Raw genomic sequence first — 22712 nt, forward strand, 5'->3', positions numbered from 1 at the left:
TAAAGTTGATATATATTTATTATCACTAATTCAATAGAATATTACAAGCAAGTATTCCATGGTTTGAGGGCGCTGACAGCTGGCCCAGACGTTCACAGTTTACAAAAGCACAAAAAACAGCAAAACACACTTGAAGGGGCCGGAAATATGGGTAATCCGAGAATAGTACCAGAGCTGAAAATCTCACCCACACCACCCTGCACTTTCACTATGATGGTACACGAGTAAGGGATCTCAGACATATAGAAGTTCACACATTGTAGTGCACCTGTGCCCTGAACATGGTCATTATTCCCATGTACATATTGCAAACAAGCAGCTAGCTGTCTGCCAGCCGCTCAGCAGCCTGAACATTCTTGACTGTGGAGTTAATTAAAAGGGAGGCAACATTGTCTAGAGCAGCGTTTCCTGAACAATGAAACGTGGAAACCCTTGACATAGTTTTCAGGTCTTCAGGGAACCCCTTCTATAATTACTATATCCAAAGCTCAATGGGATCAATGGGAAGAATGACTCCCATATGGCTGGCCAGGTGGAATAATGTCACCCTTACAGGTAGCTAAAAAGATCATTGGTGTCCGTTAACCTGACATGAGATTCACAAATTGCTCAAGCAACCCCATAGTAACCTCGGAGGAACCCTGGGTGAGAAATACTGATCTAGACTGTAGGCAGTGAAGAGAAAAAGTGAACAACAGTACAACCTCACCACTGCCTACTCAAGCAAACCCTGCTAGTTTGCAATAGCTTATTGTATGCATTTATAAACAGGCATAAGATTTCCTTCCAAAATACCCTAGATGATATGACACCAGTGCTTGATACAGCCTAGCAGAGTCCATTAAAAATTATTATGATTGAGAGAACTGTCCCCCTTTAATGCTGGAGAAGTGCAAATGACACCAAAAGACAAAAAGCATGGAGTGGTAACTTACTGACAAAACTGGCAGCAGCAGATGCTGGCTCAAGTGGGAGGTTTAGTAAGATAAGCAGCTCTGGACAATGCACATCTGGGCTACAAACAAATTACAATGTTAGTAAAGAGCAATCTGGCAATGGTCAGCTGTGGTGATCATAAAGAGAGAGAGTCGGCAGACAGAGCACAGCTAGGCAGACACGGGAAATGGCAGTTACATTAATGTAGTGTTAACTGCAGCAGTACGGATAAAGAAAGCATGCTACACATGTTGGTAGGGAATGCCAGCTATAGCGACAGGTGTATCAATCAAAGCAGATTAACTGGGCTTCGCTGCCTCCTGGGACTTGCTGGCCGTGTGCTGCTTGCTGCTGTGGAGGCTGCTGCTGACCAGCACCTACTGGCATCTAAAATAGAAGAGAGAACTGTGACTAGACAGAACAGCATGTAGATGTACTGCACAAAATACCAAATATTTCCTAAAGTGAAAATAAACCTGTAACATGGAAAAAAAAGTGTAAAAGAAAGTGCTGGACAAATGCTCCGGTGCTTAGCAGGTCTGCTGGGAAAGCAACACTTCCAACAACCTCCTGGGTCCCGCACAGAGCAAAGTGGCTTCCCCCACTGACCTCCATATTACTAATGGGGCCTGTAGTCATCCAAATTCCAAATACCTTAGTCGTCTATACAACTAAGCTGCTTTACAAGCTTACATGTGTGGCATGTAAAGAAAAGAGATGTTACTCTTCAAACAAGTGTATGGGAGGAAAAAAGGAAGTGCTTTTCAAGGTTTATGCACATTTAGCTGTGTTTTTATACTTGTAATTCTACAAGTACTGAAATATAAGTCTTGGTATTAAGTCCTGCTCAAAGGTCTATGAAACTACTAAATCTGACACATTCTTATAATCTCCATATTATAGGGGCATGTTCTGCAGTGCAAGATACAAGTCATTGGAAGTGTGAAGATCAACATTTGTTTTTTGCACTTATTAAAAAGATCTAACAAAACAAGTCCAAAGATACATGTAAAAGACTAAAATAGAGTAAATAGGAGATGTTTATTTTTAGGACTCACATACACTTTAATTACACAGAATTTAACCCAGGATTTCATTTAGGTTTGATATGTCCCCCTAAAAAGGTAAAGATCACATACTGCTTGGTACATGGGCTGTTGTCCGGGGAGGTAAGGTTGCTGAGAAGGCATGTTTGCCATCGCTGGGTCTTGTCCAGGGAGAGAAGAAATGAGGTTCTACGAAAAAGGGAAAACACATTTTAACACAATTTCTTTCCTCTCTTGCAGCATCTCTACTATGTGGCATCTTTTAGTTTTAACGGAGTAGTAAAACTAAGAGGGTCACAAATAGCATAAAGCTTTCATCAATTTAGGTAGCCTATTCAAAACAAACAAACAAATAAAGACCAGTAAATTTCAGACCTGCTGCATTTTTTTGCAACAATGTAAAAAAAACGCAAGTGGGAGAAAATAGATCATCATCAGTAACCGTAATAGTGACCCTCATTGGTGTCTGGGGCTGCTCACTAATTTCCAGGAGTCTCTCCTCTTAACACTAGATTAGGCCAGCCATAAGCCAGATGTTCCAGCTTTTCCCTGGATATGAGGAAATAGCTAAGGCTTTTTTTTCTATGTAGTGTGCATTGCAGGACAGGTACCCCCCACTGCCATGTCCTTTACAATAATGCTAGAATCATGTACTATGGTGTGCTGGTGACTTTTGTCTTTTGTTTCCATAAATTCTACATGGAGCCCTCAGTGATTGTCATTTCAAGCACCCTTGCTCTATTTACAAGTTCTGTTTACTATAGTGCATTCCCTATCACAGATATTTTACTTGTACAGCCAGATACCACACTCACATCTTCAGGGATCCAGCAGCAACTCTTCTTCCTGGGGAGTGGTTGTAAGCATTTCTCGGTTTCAGAGGATGGCTCTCTTGACTCTAGCAATGCTTTCCATTGCCAAGCAGCATGTGGGTTGGTGTTTGAGCAACGCATTGCTACATTCCTGCTAAGTTCCCACTTGTATCAGTATTTACCTAAATCCTGTGTCCTGCATGCAAGCCTCACACCAGAACTTCCAGAGACACCCAATCCATGATGCATCATTCTGCAAACCCATATGGGCCTTTGTTTAAGTACACTCCTCCGCACCCACAACAGGTTTAAATTATGAACTTTGACTTCCAGTACATGTAATATGACGGCTTTTGCAATATTATTACACTTCACAATGCGTGTTTGCTGAATATAGTACACAACAGCCATCTCTGTACCAAGCATCACAGTCAAAAGACAAAGCACCAGATAGTAAAAGCCATGTCCTTCACTTTTGTGCAAATGGTAATAATGTCAATACACAGCTGAACAGATATACGTGGTAAGATATAAGTAACGGACATAAAAAGAGCAAATACAATACTTGGAAATTCCTGGCTTAAAGTAAAAAGGAACTCATACAATCTGGAAATAAAATGCACTTAAATGAGCACACAGACACTAAGATTGAATTCACCTTCAATAAACTAACCTGCATATTATATGGCTGATAGCCCATAGGTACAGCCTGCGCGCCCATATAATTCATTCCGCTAGCAGGAGGATTCTGGGACACGGATGGCAGGCTTTGGGAGGCCACATTCTTAAAAAGAAAAAAACAAACATCTTAAGTGAAACTAGGGGCAAGAAATTACATAGATGATGCAGCATGTCATTAGCATTTTCAGCAGTTTTTATGTCTCCGAGTTCACTCTATACCAGTTTTGTTGCCTTTCGATCCTGTCAACATGATAACATCATTTGTTTTGCAGTGAAATGTTCACCCTGTAGACCAGGTTGTCTTAGATAGACAATAACTGTTAGATGTAATTTTGTGTCTCTGCCGTCCTTACAAGATCTGGGGAATGCAGACATCCCAAGTAGAGATGTCAAGGCCAGCAATAAAACCATTTTTATCAGGTCTAACATTTTCCCACTCTAAAAAATGTTGGAGAGATTTCCATCACTTCCTGTCCTGATAGAAAATGCAGAAAAATTTCCTAATGAGAAAAAGATAGACAAAGCAATAAAACCTAAAGAAGAACCTCTCTGCTCTAAAACTGAACACTTCATATCTGGCGTTTTATTCAAAGCGTCTGTGTCCACCCCAACCTGTCCATTAAGCTGTGACAGAACTTACCTGGTAGGGCTGTGTAGGAGTGGGCTGGTATGACGTGTATGCAGGGTTGGTGGTTGGCACTGGATGCCCTTGCTGCGCTGCAGGAGCAGATCCTGCTGGGTACATGTAGGCATTTACCATGCCGGGGTCTGTAACAAGATAAGTTTGAGACTATTACAAAATAATGTAATGTTTTATTAACACTGAAGCAATGCCTGGCAACACTTTTCCTACCTGTACCAGGTACTGGCATGGCAGTATAAGGAGCAGTTCCAGGCTGTCCAGGTTGATTCATGTATACCCCATGCATGGGTGAACCTTCCACAGAGCCAGATGGACTAAAGGTGCCTGAATAAGCATTGGGGCCAGAGGGTGGGTACATGACACCACCTGAGGATGGCAGGGTCTGCATCTTAAAACAAAAAGAGAGAACAGAAAGCCGAGTCTTATAGCATAACTAAATCAAAGAACAAAAATGTTATCCTGAGCGTTAGCTAGTTATCCCAATCACCATGTAATAGACATGCATAGCAGACATATTAGACGTCCGGCCTGGGTGACATTTAAGGCTCCCTCCATACAGTGGAAGAGTAACCACTAGTAACATCATAAACACACCTGTGCATATGGCAGAGAGAATGCTGGCATCTGGGCTCTCATTTGAATGGTCTGTTTCTGCTGTTCCAGACGCATCTGCCTTTCCTTCTCCTGTTCTTGCAGGCGCTGGATAGCAAGTTGACGTTGCATCTCCAAATATTCCTACAACAACAAATATGCCATGTAAATCTTGCTCACCAAAGACTATACAAACTTAGCAGCCAGCGAATCCTACCTGTTTTTTCTGCCTCATTATCTCTAGCTTCTGGGCTAGCTGTATCTGTCGCTGCCTCTCAGCCTCCTCTGCGGCTCGTCGCAGCTTTTCTCTGTGCTCCTCACGTAGTGCATTCAGAGCCCCACGGGCATCTCTGATCTGGGCCAGCTTGTCCTGAAGGCCTTCATAATACACTGTGAAGAAATATATTAGGATATTAGTGTAGTTTTTCCACTGCCAGAACAAAATTGCACAACAGCTAGTATTGACATCTTTATGTCTAGTTCCTTGAAATTCAAAGTCAATTACAACGTATATAATATGGAATCAAAAGACACATCCAATGCAATATACTGGGGTGTATAAATGTATTAAAAAATACCACATGCCTATTAACAAAACAAACAACAGATGGACAGACACACACCCTGTTTCAGATCAAAAGTTTTTACTTCTGACTTTTCAGCTGTAGTACCTCACAATACCAAACAGCGTGGATGCCCAGAAGTTATTTCTGCAAGCCAATTACATGATGTTCCAAAGTACTTATCTAAAGAAGAAGCTCCAATTCAAACAGCCAGGAGTAGCATGCCTACCCAGTACTTAACCCAGAAATCTATTTAAACAGGGTGGGAAGAAATTTTAGGCAGGTGGCTAAACCAACCAAAAACAGCCCGGTGGTTACTGAAATGTGCTGGGTGGTGCACCCAGGTAAAAGGGGCCGGGAAGATCACTGCTACCTATAGGTCTCTAGTTTTAGAAGATGAAAAAGGGGGGTCAAGGCAGCACTGAGAAGCTCTTTTGTAAGTTAACTTCCAGGGGCTGCTGTGATACCATTAGAGATCAGGGAAAATACTCCTAGATTAGGCCAGAAGTAGCTTAGGCTTCAAATTAAATAAATATGATTTATTTGGTTTCTTTCTAGAACTCCAGCCTAAAATGCAGCTCCCTCCTCCTGCGTGGAGGGGTAAATTGCCAAAATGGAATATATCTTGCTTATTTTACTCCTTTCAAACCTCCTAGGGACAGGGTTTATACCTTAATGAATGTTCAGAGGGGAAAAACAATGTAAAAAGCAACATCACATTTCACGCAGGCCCCTTTGCAGAATTACTGTGCTATATATTAATACCAAACCCACAAACATACAGCTTTGTGCACACAAAAATGTCCCTGGAACTTACAGCGTCGTTCATCCAACTGGTTAAGTAGCTCCAGAAGCTGTGGGTGCATGTTGTTAATGGACTGGAAGAGGGACAGCACAGCAGAGTCATTGGTGATGCTCCTCCCACGCATGTGGTTGCTTTTCATGCGGTTTGCGAAAGTGGTAACGGCATTCTGCAATGCCTTCAAGAACTGCTCGTGATTCTCTTCTGACTCACCATTCTGGTACTGCTGCTGAAGGAATGGGATATAGTTCAGTCCAGAACCAATAAAGCAATTGAGTAATTGTTTGCCATGTTTAGTTTTACAATAAGCAGATTATTATATATTCTGTAAAATATAGGGCACTGTGTGAATTACACATAAATGTAAACTGCAGACAAACATGTGTCTGTAAGTATTAGGAGCTTGGCTATATAAAAAAAAAAACCAAAAAAAAAAAAACAACAGGATTCTTACCTCCATAACACTAACCATGTTCACTGGAGGGACCTCAGCTACCTGCACCGCAGGCTCACTTGTTGGCACTGGGGCGGATGGTGTGGGGCTCTTCCGCACCTCTTCCTGATTTTTCTCCCAGTAATTGCGGTTCAGATAGCGTGCAAGCTAGAAGGAAGAGACAGGTGGGATCAAACATAATGGTAAGCATACAATCAATTCTGTCCCTTAATATTCCTATAAGTTATTACCTCGGGGTCAATTTCTTCAGCAAGTGGAGCAGAGGAATTCTGAAAATTGTAAGGGAAGAAATAAAACATATATTAGTAACCCCTGTAATGATATATAGGGAATATCAATGAGCTATAAATGCAGCTACTTACCACAGAGGAGTACAGAGTACTGGCAGGGGGGGCAGAGGATGTAACTGGGGTCGGGTCTGCATTTGGGTAAATGCCATAGGTGTTCTTTTGTTTCTATAAGGGAAGATAAAATGAATCTGCATCAGCTGGAGGTCCCAAAATCCACACTATAACCTTAAACTATAAAAACACCAAGCTATATAGGAGTGACAAATGGAAGACAACTCACCATTCTTTCTTTTTCTTCAGCCTCGGACTGTGACAAAGCGATGGCCAACTGCAGTTCCTCTTCCTCCTGCAGAGCAGTCTCATCTCTCTTGGGTGGCATCTAAACACACAATATTCATTTTTTACAGGTATACAGGCATATTCCGCATCCTGTCAATTTTTTTTTGTTTGGTGCTCAAGATCCCACAAGCTTTTAATATGTTGCATCTTGTTTTGCTTTGCCCTCCACCACTAGCCATTGCCGTCTTGGGCTTTTAGTGGAGAAAGAGAACATCAGCTGTGGTAGGGAGGAAGCATGGAATCTTGCCGATCTTACTGCTGGCATTGCTACAAACAAAAAATGTGTTCAAAAACCTCAAATGTAACAAAAAGGAAAGTCTAAAAAGGTTAGATTAGAGTTGGGTAGAAAAGGTACAGAGTTGACTTGTTCCTCTCACCTGTGATTGCTGAGACAGTGGGCTAGTCAAGTATTCTGGTGGCAGTTCCACACCGCTGGCGGACTTTCCTTCTCCCTTTCTGCAAAAGGACAAGGATGAGTGTGTGTGCTTAAAGAGTACTGTTTACAGTGTTTTTCAAGTATACACTATATCTGTGCCTAATTTTCTGCAGCTGTGACAGCTAAATGTAAAAGGAGATAAAATCCAGACAACTACTGTATGTGAACAGTTAGGCTTTGTTGATATACTGGCTGTAACCAGGGGAAGCTCCTGGGAGAGACCTGACATCACCAGAACAGAAAGACAATTTGTAAAATTTTGTTTCCTGAATGGCCAGTTAGGGGGATCAAGTCTGCAGATTTTTTTTTAATAGAAAGCAACATTATACTGTATTGCCATTTGAATACTTTTATGTATTACAATATTGCAGTTAACCTTTAAAATATAATCACAGCTATAGTTTTCTCCATTGGCACTTACTTGTTTAGCTGTTCATAGCACGGCTCACACACGCGTACTTCCTTCTCAATGCCAAACTTAGGGATGGTGGAATACTTTGAAGAGCACTTCCCACAGAAAATCTGCCCACAGGCTCTACAGTGATGCTGCAGATAAAAAGGAAAAATGTGTTCCTATCAAGTACACCCATTTTTTACTTTTCTCACAAATAGGTGAAAAAAAAACAAAAGGGGCAGAGGCGTACCTTTCGTGTGACAACACCAAACTGAACGCGGCAGCGATGACATTCCTCGGCGTCTACCCAATCAGGAGCCTACAGAAAAAAAAAAAGAGCCAGTCAAGATTTAGCATTTACTTTTTGGTGCTACCTTTCTCAATTAAGACCAAAGAAAGAAGATCATTTTGAGTAAACTCACTCGCTCTGCAGCGAACATGGCATCACTTTCTTTAAATTCAGGGAAATTGTGACCTGAAGAGGAAAAAAAATAAAGTTACAAAAGCTACCATGTCATAAGTTTATCCATGTATATCAGCAACTCCAGTCAAGATCCTTTTTGCTGCTTCTGCAACAGATGGACAGTTTTTCTTCACTTTCTGTAAGGTCAGGAAGTGAAGAACTCTCCAATGGAAACACTAAAACACATTTTTAATAAAGAAACCAATGCTCATGTCAGGTGACTTAAACATGATGGATACCCCTCACCATATACACTAATCTTTCCTTCAACTCTTGGAAAAGAGGTCAGTTCATTTTAGGAATGTAAAATTCAGCATTAAGAATAAAGATCCTGCAAGTTCTTGTATTTACAGCAACAACCCAAATTAAATAGGCTGTGTAAAGACAGATTGAAAGATAGATGGGTTGCTGCAACATATACAAGTATACCAGGACATATGGGAAATTATGGCAAACCCAGCCGCCTCAACAAAACTGATCTGGGTAGTACTGTGGACAGTGGTTAGCACTTTGGCCTTTACAGCATTGGGTTTCAGGTCACCCAGGACACTATCTGCATGGATGTTGCAGGTTATCCCCATGTTTGTGTGGGTATCCTCCCACATTCCAAAAACATGCAGTTAGGTTAATTGGCTTTACCCAAAATTGACCTTAGACTGTATTAAAAGACATATGTCTATAGTATAGGACATTAGATTGTGGCCCCTTTGAGGGCCAGCTAGTGACATCACCATTGACCTTGTACAGCATGCGTAATGTGTCAGTGCTATATAAGTACTGTGTAATAATAATAAAATAATAATCTCAAAAAGGCCATTACGTTGAACTGGACTCGATAGGGCGTTTAACATTTCAGAGCTGACGTTCAGTTGTGGTGCTGAATCACTTGCAAGGGAAGCCGATGGAATAGGAACATGGTTGTGCTGTTGGGCTGTATGTTCGTATATCTGTTTGAGGACTGAAGGACATGAAACTTAGGATCACTGTGATTTATATTGAAAACTGAAAGAGATTACTCACTAATTAGCTAAACGGGATTTGAATATACCATTGCCACTATAACCACCTCCTTCCTTGCAACAATTTTTAAAAAGGAGGAAGTACAAACATCAGACTTCTCCTCTCCTTCCTCCTGAAGAAGCGGATTTTTTCCATGAAACGCGTCAAGAAGTAATTCAGAATTTAAACCCTTTGGGGGTATTCTGTAAGGAGAGGTCATTATATACACCCACAATTTTATTGTGTTTTATGTATTTGAAATGATGTTTGTTTTTAATGTTTATTATTAATAAAATATTGTTATTTTTGTAATTTATTGATGGTACCGGCTTTAAAAGCCCCGCTTAAAATTAATGTCTTTCATCGCAAATCTTTTCTTATGAATGTTGGGGATGTGGCCTGTTTAAGATAAAGAAATGTGTATAGGTGGATGTTTCTTTAAACACTTGTGGTGACTGCAAATACCAGTGTTAATCTTTAAACCGATCCTTGCACCAATGCGAAGCCCCTTGGATCTTAATCCCAATGATACATTCAGCCTATACAAGAGGCCTCCATTTCTGCCCTGCCCAAAAGTCAAATAGTATTGACCAGTAGAGGTTAAGTACCCAAAAAAGGCAGGACTTAAGCTTAACAGGGCCTGAAATTGAGGCCCCTGCCTGGACACGGCCACAACAGGACACGCCTACTTAAAGACAGCCCTTGGGTCTCCTGTGGAGGTTCATGACCGGCAGGATGCCAATTACTTCACAACCTTCCCATAGAATTTACAAATTTCCTCAAAAACCTCTATAAACTGACACTTGTTATCTTGTTCATATTTTTGTTCATAAGGTCAGAAAACACATAAAAAGATAAACATAAGACTTGCTATGAGTGACGCCCTCCACAGCATAATAGTCCTCCTTACCTTCCACTTTCATGATCTGATAGGTGTCCTGTACAACTTTATACTTTGGCTCGTTGCGGAAGGCGTGGGCCCAGGCCTGGATCAGATACAGGATCTTGTTCCGAACATTGGGTTCCACTGCCCGCTAAATAAAAACAAAATTAATTCACCAACATGGGTTTCTATCTTGTTAACACAGCAAAGTCTGGTGCTTCATAATCCTCTGATCTAAAGGACAATATATATAAACTTTCTTTAGCACAGTTGATTCAAGAATGACTCAGGTGCTTTACACCATATGAGTAACATGACACAATTCACCTGACTGTTCAGGAAGTTGTGAAATAGTCACAAGACAGCCTATGGGGCTTTCCAAGATGGTTCTCTTGATAGAAATAACAACCACCAATCACAGGAGATGTGCCTGGGATTGGGTGGAGTTTTAGGAAGCAAGGTAAACAACTCCAACCTAAGAAGCCTCGGCAACTGAATGACCTTTGAATGAATGGGTATTCTGCAATACTGCAATAAATGTCGCTGGAAAGGGTCTTTCACAATCGTTTCCAACGACAAAAGATTGCATTAAGCATGAACAAGCGCTGCTCTATGGAGAGGGGGAAGAACGACAAAGTGGCACCCCGCTGCGCTCTCTCCTCTTCACTTTCATTACGATCGTTCATTGTTCGTGGACAGTGGTCCACATGGTGAACGATGAGCGCTGTACACACGTCAGATTATCATTCTTATCAGACAAGAATCATCTGACATGTGTAAGTAGCTTTAGAATCTGCTATACGCATCATTACCTTCTGTAGTTCTTTAAGCTCCTCCATAGTTAGCTTATTTGCCACTTCATCATGTACAGTCGAGCCACAGTTTTTCACCACAGACTCCAAAACCTATACCAGTAAGCAAAATCAGTTTACCCAAAAGCAATTACAACACAGTAATAAAATAATGACAAGGTTAATGACATAATTACAAATGCCAAAGCTGGCAAGTATCTCCTCCAGTGTTTTATAGTACTTCTCAGCCCATTATAGTTATTTTTGCTCTGCGATTGGGAAAGGAAGTGGAATAGTAATGGATCTACAGGTAATACAATTATGTTACAGGGAGGAGGAAGAAAAAAAAACTGCTGTGCTATAGCTGCACCAAAGTTCCACTTTACAATACCATGATTTGGTAATGCTGGAATGTGCCCATTTGATGTGGTGTGAATTTTAATTATAGATTTTCTTTAAAGCAAATTCCTTAAGTAGCAGAGATTATGTAATCTACTATTTCTACAGCTTCTTTCCACCCAGCTTAAAAATATTTCTGTGGAGAATACTGATTTGCTGCTAGTTAATAAATTGTATTGGTAACAATAGGGCTTTCCCAATGGTGTCCTGGAAAATAAATAAAAGGTTACCTGGCATTTTTTATCCATCATTATTATTATCTCAATCATAGGTGTTTAAAAAAATCTTACTGCCATGCACGATTCTTTTGCTTTAACTTAGAAACCCAATGCCCCCCCCCCCTCCCCCATATAAGGTGCAAGAGGCCTCCCCCATCTTGACAGGCAAGAGGCCCATCCAAACCCTGACAACAATACATACAGCTTACCTCGAGGGCAAAGAGAGCAACGTGTGGGTTTTTGTCATTAACCTTCTTCTTGATAGCAGCAACAGCATATTTAGCTCTAGGAACGGAATATAAAAATTAACACCAAACAAAATCTTTGTCATAAAAAGCTAAATGAGACTCAAAGCATACAATAATGGCTGCCACCACTCCGTTAGGTGGAGGTGCCCTCCCTAATACGAATTAAGACATGTTGTGGACTTTCTTCATTGCACCAAAACAGTTACTTTGACTAACAAGCTGATAACAAAGGTCAGGGCTACTTACTGTGTGTCTCCTTGGCGAATCATATCACAGATTTGCAGGATGGATTCCCAGTCTGTCTCCAGCAAGAGCTGGCTGGTGGCTTTATCTGCAAATGAAATATACATTATAGGACCAACTTCCTTTCAACAACATCCCACCCCCCCCCTTGCTGCCCAAAAACATATTAGAGTAATTTTCTCATCACATCTTACCACTGGTTCCTGGGCACCCAACTCTTAGTACACAGCCCTGCAAGTGGCCAAGATATACAGTCTACATACACCAAAGACGTGTTTTTGGTTTACAATCAGAGGCTGGAATGGACTACTGACTAGGCCGTACCTGGGCTAAAGGCAGGAGACTGCCTACCCTTGCTGTATGCACTTTGTAAAGCTGAAGTGCAGCTGTAACAAAGTACAATGTTGCAGATCTAACAAGGGTTTTAGGTACATTGTTTCTCAACCAGGGTTCCTCCAGAGAGTCCTGGGGGAGGTCTTTAAGCAATGAGCAATTTGTGCCTCTCAGGCAAGTTTAAGTGACATCAATGATCTTTTTTGCAAACTATAAGGGTGACATTCTTCCCACAGGCCAGCAATGTAAGAGGAATTCTTCCCACTGACCACCACACTAATATACTGTAAACTGTGGATATATGAATTATAGTAGGGGTTCGCTGAAGACCTGAAAGCTATCTCAAGGGTTCTACCATGGTAAAAAGGTCAATAAACACTGATCTAGGGTGAATGAATTGTTTAATATCAATGTTCAACCCAGAAATTATTTTGAGCTGGGTGGGAAGAAACTGCAGGCTGGTGGCAGCCCCTGTATTGTGACCCAATTCTTCGGGAAGCACCCAAAAACAGCCGGGTGGTTACTGAAAAGTTCCGAGTGGTGCACCTAGCTAAAAGGGGTTGGAGAGAACACTGGATATGTAGCAGCTTCATTCTTCCAAAGAGAATGAATAGCAGCAGCAGTGAACAGATCTTGTACCACTCACTGCCATCAGCTGTCAAATCTGCAGTTGCTGGTTATTTAGAAACCAGAATTTAAAACTTAGGTGATTGCCCAAAAGATATTTTTTCCTATCTTATAGATATCATAGTTGCTAAGCCTTATATGTAAGTACTATGTAAAAAAAAAAAATGAAGAGAAAGAACGTTTCTTTGTGGCAACTTCATTGGCTTAAGGAAAAAATGTGTTTAACATTTTAAGGTATACAGAGCTCAACTAGGTTGTACATAGGCACATTTCTATCACATAATATGGAAAGCATACAATCTTATCTCAAAATAAGCGTAAAGCAAAAGGTTTCTACATGGTGTAGAGGAACCAGCGTTGCATACATAGGACATGGTCCATGGCTATGTCTGGTGCGCCCACGCCAAGCTGGGTCTGCAGACGGGGGGTTGGGGACCCCTTCCCGGGACTAAGAAAGTATTCTGCAGTGACCATGAAGAGCATTGCAAGTTTTCTTTTCTCTACTGCCCAGGGTTGGGCTTTAAATTATGACCAATTCATATAAACTCAGAGCCTGATAATTGGGTTGAGTTTGGGATCAGAGCTGAAATTTATGTAAACCCCAAAACTGAATTCTTTTAGTTTTTTACCTGTCTGACCCTGCCAGAAAAACAGCAGTACAATAACTTCCTGTGACCTGTGCCTGTTCTGCACTGCTATCAGCTACAGGTAGTCCCCGGGTTAAGGACATTTGACATACGGACAACTTCTAGATACAAAGGGGCTTCTCTGCTTGCTCATGTGCAGGATGGAGGCTTAAAGGGGGGGAGGGGGACAGTTCGCATGACTTGCAGAATAAACTTTTTGCTAAACACAGCTGGGGTTGTGGGTGATCTTAAGGACTGAGCTCTTCTGCAACCTCTTGTAACTCTTTAATAACCAAGACAAACTCTATGTTAAAACAAACATCTGTCCTAACTGCATTTATTAAAATAATGTACCTGTTCCGACTTACATACAAATTCAACTTAGGAACAAACATACAGTCCCTAACTCGTATGTAACCCGGGGACTACCTGTATATTGTTTACAGTTCTCCCCTTTACACTGCAGTACCCCTTCTTCTTTGTTATAGAGATAAAGATTGACTTCACTAAGTTGTTTACAGTATCACCCTTGTTACCATCAGGATCATCACTTGAAATAAAACCTGATCAGTAGATTGCAATATGTGGGGTTTAGATTGTAAGCTCTTCTGGGCAGGGTTCTCTCCTCCTCCTGTGTCACTGCCTGTATTTGTTTCTCATTTGCAACCCCTATTTATTGTACAGCACTGCGTAATATGTTGGTGCTATATAAATACTGTATAATATTAATATACACTTTAACGTTCGAGTGACATCACTACATCTACTAGAGAATCCTGCTCCAGGTGCCAGTCACGTCATGGCCTTGAGGGTTCGGTCACATGACCTCCACTGAGCAGGGCAAGGATCAATAATCAGTTCAGGTCACATGACCACAATGGCCTGGTCATGTGATATCCACTGGGCAAGGCAAGGTTCAATAATCAATCCAGGTCACATGACCAGCACAATAAAGAGTCCAGAGCAGCATTTTTGTCCACAAACGACGTTTTAAAACACTTTTTAACATTCTTGCTCAAATATACAAAAAAGAATTGTTACATTTAAGCAAAATAAAGCAAGGTAATACCCATGTCAGGTGACCTTATGGCTTTATATATTTATTTTAAATACAAATGACGTTTCCTAAGTGGACTCCTGGCTATTATTCACCTTGCTGAGGTGACCCTGTCACCTGGGATCAGTGCACAATGGCAGTATAGGTCTATGGGCGTCACCGGTGACAATAGAGGAGGACACAGGGATTGTCATCACGTGACCAGGCGAGACACAATACCACCCATAACAACCAAAGTCAGCCCGTCCTCCCTTGGCTCTTCTTACCCAGCAGCCTCTCGAACGTTCCGCTTCCTTTCCCCATCCTGACACCGAGATCAACTCACAGACTACCGAACACCTAACAACCGAAAGATTCTTCCGCTTCCGCTACTCAGGACCGGAAGTTCTACGGCGGTACTCGCCTGGAACTGACGTCAGAGTAACAGACCAATGAATACGTGTCAGGGGCGGGGTTAGTGCATTCCCGTGCGGAGGATTGACCAAGAAAGCGTGGCGTCAAGGGTTACAGAAAGGGCGTGGTTATCGGTATCCAGGGCGACGACTGGATTGTATGTGAAGATGTGTTTGGTTCTCGGGCCTTCCGGTGTGGGGAAGACTGTACTCATGAAGAGGCTACAAAATATCCTTTACTGTGCAAATAAAACTTTATATCAGCTGGCTCTGCATGGAAAGCCCACAGAACCCTGTTTGTATTGTATATCTGCTATATAAGGGGCTATTTCATTTGTTAGACAACCCATAAAACATTAAAACCTAAATTCAGCCTCCAGAGCCCCTTATGACATGATTTGTTTTTTAATTTTGTACCCTTTATTGTAGAATGGCGTCATTCTTTGCAGAATTCACCCCTGAGCCATGAAAGGGGCGTGTCTATGACACCCTGAGGTCACAGGAAGTAGTTTATTGACCAAGGGTGTCATTCAACCCAAGGGACAGCACAGGAAATAGTGTGAGTTATTTTAGCATTCACCTGTTGTCCCACCTATGAACCATCATTCCACAAATTACAAACAGGCAAAAAGTTTTTGTAGAAGGGACAGACGATGCCCCCCCCAGCCGCTCTCTTTGCACCTCCAATGCCCTGGCTACAAGACTTTTCTAGAGCCACCCTTTCTCTCTGGATTGGTCTTCCTCGTCCTATTTGGCTTGCTCCTATTTTCTGCTGATTTAAAAGAGTCCTCAAAAACCAACACCTCAACCTCACCTTCTGCTGTATCTGTAACTCCCACTACTTCCCACCATTGCATATCCCCTCTCCTATTGTGCGATACTTTCCCAACCTCCTAGATTGTAAGCTCTTCGGGGCTGGGTCCTCTCCTCCTCCTCCTGTATTACTGTCTGTATCTGTCCGTCATTTGCAACCCCTATTTAATGTACAGGCGCTGCGTAATATGTTGGCGCTATATAAATCCTCTCTTTCAAGTCCCGCCCTAATGGCTCCGCCCCCATCAGCAACACCCCCTGAAGGGAATTCCTCCGCAATGCATATGGAGGGGAGGGAATGTTCCCTATTTACCTTGGCCGTCATTAACACTTCCGCCGCCGGGGTAAAAAGGGAATATTCCCTCTCCTCTGTATGCATTGTGGAGGAGAGGGAATTCCCTTCAGGAAGCCACAGCAAGAAGAGGCTCAAGAGCCGCATGCGACTCTGGCAGCTCCGGCTCAGGTAGTTTGTTCCGGCCTAATCCCAGGCTGGCAACCTGCGGCTTTGGAGCCAGCCGTTATTAGGCGAGATCGGCCAGGGAGGCGTTAGGCCAGAACAAACTACCGGCTGGACAGTATTTGGCCTAAAGGCCAGAGTTTGCCAACTTCTCCCCCAGGCGGTAATCCCAAGTGTGGCAAAAAAAACATGCTGAAAGCGGTAACCCCGAGCCACACTTGGGATAACTAAAACATTTAAAAAAAACACACCTGGTCCCACCGGCATCCTGACCGTCAGATCCCATCCTTGGGCGGCGTCCTCTTCCTCCAATCTTCAGCCGGCAAATGCACTGACGTTCTCCGGGAGTTCCCGGTGACATTGGTGCGTGTGGGAGGCATGGCGGGAAATTCAAATTATTTTGTATTGAATCCAATACAAAGTAATCAGTGTATTACTGTACAGTTATATTACAGGTTTCAGTATTTTTTGCACCCTTGTCTTAACAGATTTTTGTGTTTATTAAAGTTTATTAATAAATATTGGACATATTTTAGTGAGTTATGACTACAAGAATTATAGTCCTACAATGTAAAATAAATTTTCATGCAAAACAATGGAGAGCTTTTGGCATACAAAATACAGACATAATTAGAACGCCAGGGGGGTAGTGCAGATTTAAAAAAGTTCCACCTTTGGATCAGGCAGGGTGTTATTGCAGAAAGGGACAGGCAATGTCCCCTCTACAATAGGCAATAGGCTTGATTGTTATGTGGAAATGTCAAAATGGGCAATCCTGGGCTTCCCCTGCGAATGTTGGGACTGAATGAACTCCTATGTGGGAGTTACATATCCTGGCACAGCCAATCAAGATGGCCTAAGATCTAGGAAGAAGGAAGAAGAAAAAGGGGCACCTGAATAAGGACAGGTGAGTATAGCGCGGATTAATGATCTTTCAGTGGTTGGGTTTAGATTTTTTAGCTGTCTTGCTAATCATGTTTGTATGAGTTCCTTAAAACATCTGCAAAGCTCTGCTCCAAAGATTCAGCTGGCCTGGGCGATCCACCATCCACACAACCCACTGTAAGTTATTATTAAAGATTGTGTTGTCTAGAAAAATATTAATGATTTCTGTGTTTCCTTATAGATTTCAAGTAAAAGTATATCTATAGCCATTTTTCTAACCGGGCAGGTCCTTTATTAATATTATTAATATTAATAATAACTGGATTTATAAAGCACCAACATATTATGCAGAGCTGTACATTAAATAGAGGTTGCAAATGAAAGAAAGATACAGTGACACAGGAGGAGGAGAGGACCCTGCCCAGAAGAGCTTACATTCTTTATTGCAGAAGGCACAGGCGATATACCATCTGATTGATTCTTTAGCTTAAAAGATCTTCAGATGTTTAGATCTTGAATACAAAAATATATCTTTTTATCTTCCCCATCAATGTTACAGATAATGACGTAGACATGCATGAGGGTTTGTCCTTCTGATGAAGCCAAATGGTGAAATGGTGAACACTCAAGAGTAGAAACTTTTTTTTGATAAAAAAAAGTTTGGATATATTGATGTTTTAAATACTCAATGTAATCAAATTATGCATTTTTTAAGAGTAAGGTAACTTATTCATGGTACTGCAAAAATCTAAATTTGCCAAGGAAACGGAGGTTTTATCATTTTTCTGCTTCACCCCCTACTGTTCTGCAGACACAGGAAGTAAAAGAATCTTTCCAGCAGATAATCCAACAGCAGTAAAGCCTGACATGAGTTAAACTCCTTCCCCACTAATTTCAAAATTATAAAATAAAATTTTTGGCTATAGATACACTCAAAGCGGAACTAAACCCAAAATAAAAAAACAGACTTACCTTTAATCCCGCAGATCCGTTTGGAGGTTTCTTCGATTGGGTCCCACCTTGCCCCGTTATTCGTCTTTGGCCAACATCTTCGTCACTTCTTCTGGGTTCTTCTTTCTATGCCACTGATCTCGCACTGTGCAGGTTTGAGATCGGGTGATGTAGATGGGAAAAAAAGTTGTCGCTCTCACTGCGCTTGTGTGAGATCAGCAATCTTTTCTTTTATTGAAGAAAGGGCATGCGCAGAAGGAGCAGCCAAGAGCCCCCCAGAATGTATGATGTAGGTTTCCCAGGAGGCCCTGCGCTCCCATTGTTTCTTGATCGCCTAGGTTAAACTTGAAAAAAACAGTAACAAACAAAATTTTTTCTTTAAAAAAAAGCGTTGTCCACTTTTATGTAAAGTAAACATTCTAAGTTTAGGTACACTTTAAATATTATGCTATCTCTCACCTAGTAAACTATGTGCCCCTCTAGCCTGAGTGGACAAGATTAGGCACAGTTACCATCCAAGGAGTACGGATCACAAGAGGAAGCCGCATGCCATTATAGATAGTTTCCTTAGTGGCCAAAAAAATCTCACACAAATGAATACCGTATTTTTTGGCGTATAAGACGCTCCGGCATATAAGACGCACCCAATTTTAAAGGAGGAAAATCTAGAAAAAAAAGATTCTGAAAGATTATTCCCCTTCTGATCACCCTGTGCCAATTTAAATTCCCCTTCTGATCACCCTGTGCCAATTTATCCCCTTCTGATCACTCTGTGCCAATTTATCCCCTGCTGATCACCCTGTGCCAATTCATCCCCTTCTGATCACTCTGTGCCAATTTATCCCCTGCTGATCACCCTGTGCCAATTCATCCCCTTCTGATCACTCTGTGCCAATTTATCCCCTGCTGATCATCCCTTCCCACTTACCGGTCCGTTTTCTCTCCGCCGGCTTGCTTCCGGGATCGCGGGGGCACGCTTGCTTCCGGGATCGCGTGTGCAGGCTTCTCCTCGCTGGGTCTGCAGGAAGGCGGAGACACGCGCTGCAGCCAGGAGGAGAGGAGAGAAGACGAGAAGCACGCAGGATCGCGGGATCGCGGTATCGGGTAAGTATGTTACCGGTTTTAATTATTTTTAAAACTTGCATTTGCCGTATAGGATGCACCCACTTTTCCCCCCCAGTTTTGGGGAAGAAAAGGTGCGTCTTATACGCCGAAAAATACGGTATATTCAGATCCGCCAACTTTGGGTCTTTTTAAGGAAATGGAATGGACTGAGGCCTCTGGGTTAGGAGACCAAGGTTCATACGTTTTTGGAGATATGGGAATCATTCATGGAGCCCCAATCCAATTCTCATATACAATAAATAAAATGAAGCTTTGAGCCCACTTCTTGGTATATCATGAGAATGATTAAGAATGATCATAGTGGACGATGCTGTTTGATTCTGTGGTTTAGTACTGTTTGTATTGTATTCTTTTTGTTGTCCATATCATTTTCTTTATGGATATTATGTAAACACCTATTATTTATCTGACATTTACTGACATGTATTGTATGTTTTGTTTATTTATTTCTTTATTATTGTATTTATTTACATTTCTTCCAATAACATGTTTAAACTAAATATAGTGGTGGAGGAGCTCAGTTGAATCCCCTTTGTAGCAAGGATTTGGTAAATACAAATATCTGGTCACTGATCCAGGGTAAAGCTTTTCTTACCCTGCAGCCAGAAGCCAGCACCCAGATATGTACCACTGAGGGACAATTATTTAAATCAAAACTATGGATTATGATTATTTGTCATCTTTCACAAAGTTCTGTTTTTACACAATGGCTCTCATTTTTTAAACTTCTGGAATGGAGAACATAGACTATTATAGGGGAACCTGGGTGATCCAGTAAACCAGGAATGGATTCCTTACAATCTTTGCTATCGTTTGGCAAATGTTTTTAGTCCTGGGCCACAGTAAAATGTACAGGTCTTGTTCTTTTCTTCGGCCTGTGAATGAGCAGCAGGGTAGTTAGCTATATATAAGCTAATACGCTCATATATAATAACTTAAAAGTTTAATATTATTGAAAACTGCAGCAATCAAACTGAATGTGAGTACAGGGCCTCCCGGGGTACTTACGTCAAGCATCCCTGAAGGCTTCTAGCTGCTCCTTTCCTCCTCTGAAATTGGTCATGTGCAGAGGGAGCCTTTTCTTGCAATGGGGAAAAAGACTGGCACTCTTTTTTCCCCATCTACATCACCTGACTCATGCCTGCGCAGTGTGAGTTTGGGTGACATATGAAGAAGGCCAAGAAGATGGCGGCACCTGGCACGTCCTCAGGGCTGGGACGAAGGAGGATACCAGGACAACGTAGGACCCAATCCAGGAAACCTCCGAATAAATCGATGGATCTGCGGAGGTGAAGGTGACTTCCATTTCAAGTGCTACAGTGATTGTTTATCTTTTCCTTTAGTCTATAGTTTGTGGTGGCATTTTGAGTAAATTTATTGTCATTAATCTTGCTTTGCTCTTTAATTGTTCAGGTTGGCACAAATCTGACTGATCTAACAATACAGAGGGTGCGAGTCACAGTGAGAGAAGTGGGAGGCTCCATGGGACCTATCTGGCCCAGTTACTACAAGGACTGCAGTGCCGTATTGGTATGTTCCTGTTTGTCCGCTATTGTATTGTTAAAGCCGAACTAAACCTACAAATTAAAATATTGCAGTCAGGCAGGTCCTTTCTTGCAGAAGGCACAGGCAATGTCAGTTCTGCAATAAAATAACCTTACCTGTCAGGGGAGTGCTGTCACCTGGTTATGGGGGCTTAGGACCAACTTTGTCTATTTCCAAAGGATTGGTGGTGGATTGAAGAGGCAAAAGAGAAATGGGAAGGTCAGTAAATACTGCTTGCTCTGCAAGAGGTAAAGAAAAAACATTCACTTTGGCCAGTTTGATAAATTAGGGGTTCGCTTTGATATAATAGAGGAACAATTTTGCAGTGCATAACTTTTCACATGAAGAATCCTTCAAAGTCCACAAAAGTACCACATGTAACCAGTGGGGTGTGCTGTTGCTACATTTCCCAAAATCTACACTAAATATTGCATTTTGTGGGACTAATATTATTATTATTACTAAACAGGATTTATATAGCACCAAAACATTACACAAAACACTACTGTGTTCAACACAGAAAGTTTTATAAAGCTGGGTGGTAAGAAATTGTAGGCAGGTGGAAGCCCCTTTTTTGTGACCCAATTCTTCAGTAACCACCAACAAACAGCCGGGTGGTTACAGAAAAGTGCTGGGTGGTGCACCCAGCTAAAAGGGGCTGGGGAGAACACTGTTACAGTACATAAAATACGGGTTGCACATGGCAGAGAAATACAGACAGTGACACAGGAGGAGGAGAGGACCCTGCCCAGAAGAGCTTACAATCTACCTTAATTTAACCTGTTCTTAAAAAAAAAAATAATTTAATAGAAGGGTGAAATATTTACCCAAAAACAGTTTAACCTGCCAAAAACATTGAATTTCTGTTTGTCCACTCCTGGAATGTACTTAGTTTTGGCACCTAGCCCAGCCCATTATGGAAGAAAAATGTTTTTTGCAGTTGTTCCAGGAAATGGAAACATACTGGTGTTGTGCTTTCCTCAGCCTATTACTAGATAGAGACAGTAAACATAACAAAATGCTAAAAGGGTATTAAACTTTTTTAACTTTTTTTTTAAATATTTGTTAAAGTTTGCACTATTTTATTGTAGAAAGCCACAGTATGTTGATTTGTATGGGTCTGTTTGTTAGGGGTATTTATTTGCTTTTTTTTTTTTAGTTTGTTGTAGATGCTGCTAATCCCATGCAGGTATCAGCGTCCTGTATACAGCTTCTGTCTGTGCTGTCTGCTCCCGCTCTATCCTCAGCATCTGTGCTCATTATCTTCAATAAAACGTAAGTAAAATAGTGGATATATTTATAATGGAAAACCGCTGTGCAACATGGAATTAATGCATATGTTTCATTTTAATGCGTATCTATAGCAGGCATTCTGGACATTTCTAACATGGGGGAATTCCAGGTCCTCAGAGAATCCCTCACAATCACCACAATCACAGTAAATTAGTGTGGCGGTCAGTGGGAAGAATTTTTCTTACATTGCTGGCCATTGTCACTTACAGATAGCCAAAAGGATCATTGCGGTCACTTAAACTCACCTGAGAGGTGCAAACTGCTCATTGCTCAAGGTACTCCTAGCAAACCTGGTTGAGAGAAACACTAGAAGCAGTAAAATAAAATCCCCGGTGCTCAGTAAAAAAGTGCAAAGAACACTCCTAAAAAAAAGTTTA

At 41.6% G+C, this 22712-nt stretch overlaps 2 protein-coding genes across 5 annotated transcripts in view; one reads left to right on the top strand and one right to left on the bottom strand.

Moving 5' to 3' along the window:
* HGS (hepatocyte growth factor-regulated tyrosine kinase substrate) lies at nucleotides 1-15276 on the bottom strand. Of its 4 annotated transcripts, none has more exons than XM_072403412.1 (22): nucleotides 15141-15276; nucleotides 12235-12319; nucleotides 11950-12025; nucleotides 11145-11237; nucleotides 10360-10483; nucleotides 9271-9408; nucleotides 8410-8462; nucleotides 8238-8306; nucleotides 8015-8139; nucleotides 7535-7613; nucleotides 7099-7197; nucleotides 6891-6983; nucleotides 6759-6797; nucleotides 6529-6675; nucleotides 6090-6300; nucleotides 4927-5099; nucleotides 4713-4853; nucleotides 4329-4506; nucleotides 4116-4243; nucleotides 3468-3578; nucleotides 2076-2171; nucleotides 1-1323 (listed from the first exon to the last, which is right to left on the bottom strand). In XM_072403412.1, exons 1-22 carry the CDS (start codon nucleotides 15175-15177, stop codon nucleotides 1222-1224), a joined length of 2397 nt encoding a protein of 798 aa, XP_072259513.1. In that variant the 5' UTR covers nucleotides 15178-15276; the 3' UTR covers nucleotides 1-1221. The 4 variants fall into 4 exon arrangements, with proteins under 4 accessions (XP_072259513.1, XP_072259512.1, XP_072259515.1 ...); XM_072403411.1 differs by having other exon boundaries at nucleotides 6090-6303; XM_072403414.1 differs by lacking the exon at nucleotides 9271-9408.
* Nucleotides 15171-22712, top strand: part of ARL16 (ARF like GTPase 16) — a 10055-nt gene continuing 2513 nt past the window's right edge. Inside the window, exons 1-4 of the mRNA XM_072403417.1 lie at nucleotides 15171-15493; nucleotides 17541-17598; nucleotides 20911-21027; nucleotides 22202-22317. Coding sequence (XP_072259518.1) covers nucleotides 15435-15493; nucleotides 17541-17598; nucleotides 20911-21027; nucleotides 22202-22317 — 350 coding nt within the window. The 5' untranslated portion in view covers nucleotides 15171-15434. The remainder of the gene's footprint in view (nucleotides 15494-17540; nucleotides 17599-20910; nucleotides 21028-22201; nucleotides 22318-22712) is intronic.

This window comes from Pyxicephalus adspersus, chromosome 3 (assembly GCF_032062135.1).
Source record: "Pyxicephalus adspersus chromosome 3, UCB_Pads_2.0, whole genome shotgun sequence".
Lineage (NCBI taxonomy): Eukaryota > Metazoa > Chordata > Amphibia > Anura > Pyxicephalidae > Pyxicephalus > Pyxicephalus adspersus.

Coding starts and splice junctions, on each gene's coding strand:
- HGS (XM_072403411.1), bottom strand. CDS start 15,177: ATGGGGAAAGGAAGCGGAACGTTCGAGAGGCTGCTGG. Junction 12,320..15,140: donor AACGTTCGAGAGGCTGCTGG/GTAAGAAGAGCC, acceptor TTTCATTTGCAG/ATAAAGCCACCAGCCAGCTC. Junction 7,198..7,534: donor CACTGTCTCAGCAATCACAG/GTGAGAGGAACA, acceptor TTGTGTGTTTAG/ATGCCACCCAAGAGAGATGA.